Source organism: Apaloderma vittatum, unplaced genomic scaffold (genome assembly GCF_000703405.1).
Source record: "Apaloderma vittatum isolate BGI_N311 unplaced genomic scaffold, ASM70340v1 scaffold13470, whole genome shotgun sequence".
Lineage (NCBI taxonomy): Eukaryota > Metazoa > Chordata > Aves > Trogoniformes > Trogonidae > Apaloderma > Apaloderma vittatum.
In genome coordinates, this window is record NW_009692929.1 from 1 (window position 1) to 2,530 (window position 2,530).

Here is a 2,530-nt window from a genome sequence, read left to right on the forward strand (position 1 = left end):
CCGCGTCCATCGCATCAGCATCTTCGATAACCTCGACGTGGTGTCTGAGGACGAGGAGGTACCCGAGGAGGCGCCTGAGAATGGGAGCAATAAGGAGAACACCGAGACCCAGAGCGTCCCGCCCAAATCTGGCAAGCACAAGAACAAGGAGAAGCGCAAGGACTCCAACCACCATCACCACAACGCCTCGGCCGGCACCACCCCCAAGCTCCCCGAGGTGGTGTATCGGGAGCTGGAGCAGGACACCCCCGACGCCCCGCCTCGACCCACCTCTTACTACAGGTACTGTCCGTGGCCGGGGCGCGCAAGCAGGATCTCAGGCAGCTCTAGCTCGTGCCCTGGGCCTGGGGGTGGGATTTACCCTGCTCTGTGCGGGCGGGTTCTTCGTGGCTTGTAGAAATGGTCTCTGTCTGCCTCTCCTGAGTCACACGGGGCTGGCTGTCCCATGGCTTTGGGCTCTCGGAGCTCTGTCTGGCATTGCACCCTGGTTCTGAGGGGTCTGTGTGTATGCAGAGCTCTTGGGGGCTGCTTAGGTCATTGCAAGCAGTTGGACTGCTGTGCTGTTTCCTTTCCGGGACAGCGTGTATAATCATACCAGAAACTGAATGCGTCTTCCTGCCTTCCATACTGCTCTTTGGAGATATGTGGGGATGTAGCTCTAGAGCCCCCAGTATCAAGGTGTACCTGTAAGATATGTCTGTTTGCGGGCTTGATTATTGTCCTACAGTTTTCCATGGCAAGTGCCATGGTCCAAAGTAATACCACAAGCAGGGAGTTAACACTGAACCAAAGTAATGCTTGTGTGGTCATCCTGGTTGCCACGTGCCCTGAGAAACCAGCACCATGTTCTGGGGACAGGACAATGATGTTATTTTGTGTCAAGGTGTTAGAAGCCTTCCCCTGAGGTGTCTGTGGTGCCACTCATGGTGATGGTGGGGCGATGCCACCAGTCTTGGGGTTCCAGCTCTTTCCAAATAACATCCCCTCACCCACAACTTGGTATGAAGGAAAAGGGAGTGCAGCTGCCCTTGCCAGTCGTGCTGCCTTGGTGCCTGCTTGCTGTTGTGTCTTGGGCACAAGGCCACATCTGGCACCTCCTTGGTGGCTCATGCAGGCTCCCATCTTGCGCTGATGAGTCTCCAGGGCCCGTTACCTCACCCCTTGTTTAGTCTATGTTGTGCCACAGCACTTCTCAGGGTGCAGCAGCATCTCCTGCCTCTGTACGTTACTGCTTTGTCCCTGTATTTTTTTATTTTGACTTAACAGCCTGTCTGTAACATTTCAACATGCCCTCAGCCGTGGCCAGCAGAAGTTCGGGTTCAGTAGCTCTGAGCTCCCACTGGCCATGTCCTCACCCTCCCGTCCTGTCCTTCCAGGTACATCGAGAAGTCGGCAGAGGAGCTGGATGAGGAGGTGGAGTATGACATGGACGAGGAAGATTACATCTGGCTGGACATCATGAACGAGCGGCGAAAGACCGAAGGTGTCAGTCCCATTCCGCAGGAGATCTTCGAGTACCTGATGGACCGGCTGGAGAAGGAGTCCTACTTCGAGAGCCACAACAAGGGGGATCCAAACACCCTGGTGGATGAGGATGCTGTGTGCTGCATCTGCAACGACGGGGAGTGTCAGAACAGCAACGTCATCCTCTTCTGCGACATGTGCAACCTGGCTGTGCACCAGGAGTGCTACGGGGTGCCCTACATCCCGGAGGGACAGTGGCTCTGCAGACGGTGCCTGCAGTCGCCCTCGCGAGCCGTGGACTGCGCCCTCTGCCCAAACAAAGGGGGGGCCTTCAAGCAGACGGATGACGGGCGCTGGGCACACGTGGTATGTGCCCTCTGGATCCCAGAGGTGTGCTTCGCCAACACTGTCTTCCTGGAGCCCATCGACAGCATCGAGCACATCCCACCCGCCCGCTGGAAGCTGACCTGTTACATTTGCAAGCAGCGCGGCTCCGGGGCTTGCATCCAGTGTCACAAAGCCAACTGCTACACCGCCTTCCACGTCACCTGTGCCCAGCAGGCCGGGCTCTACATGAAGATGGAGCCCGTCCGGGAGACGGGGGCCAACGGTACCTCCTTCAGCGTGCGAAAAACCGCCTACTGCGACATCCACACGCCGCCGGGCTCTGTGCGCCGGCTTCCCGCCCTCTCCCACAGCGAGGGAGAGGAGGAGGACGAGGAGGAGGAGGAGGAGGGGAAGAGCTGGAGCTCTGAGAAAGTCAAAAAAGCAAAGGCCAAGTCTAGGATCAAGATGAAGAAGGCACGGAAGATCTTGGCGGAGAAGCGAGCCGCTGCACCCGTGGTTTCAGTGCCCTGCATCCCCCCGCACAGGTATGACGTGCCACCCGCCCTTGGCTGCACAGAAATCTCTCCCTTTCTCTGCGTCTCGTGTCCGACATTCCACATCCCGCTCTCATTCCTCTCCTTAGCTTTTTGCACAGGTACTTTTCACTTTGCTCTCGTAGAGGGCTGTTGGTGGTTTCCTCTGGTAGCCCCGCAGAGAGGCAGGGGAATGGGGGGGCCCC

The 2,530-nt window shown here is 57.7% G+C and overlaps 1 protein-coding gene across 1 annotated transcript in view; it reads left to right on the forward strand.

Moving 5' to 3' along the window:
• Positions 1-7: 7 nt before the first annotated feature.
• Positions 8-2,530, forward strand: part of BRPF1 (bromodomain and PHD finger containing, 1) — a gene marked incomplete at both ends in the record, with an annotated part of 10,346 nt that continues 7,823 nt past the window's right edge. Inside the window, 2 exons of the mRNA XM_009874274.1 lie at positions 8-282; positions 1,377-2,336. Coding sequence (XP_009872576.1) covers positions 8-282; positions 1,377-2,336 — 1,235 coding nt within the window. The remainder of the gene's footprint in view (positions 283-1,376; positions 2,337-2,530) is intronic.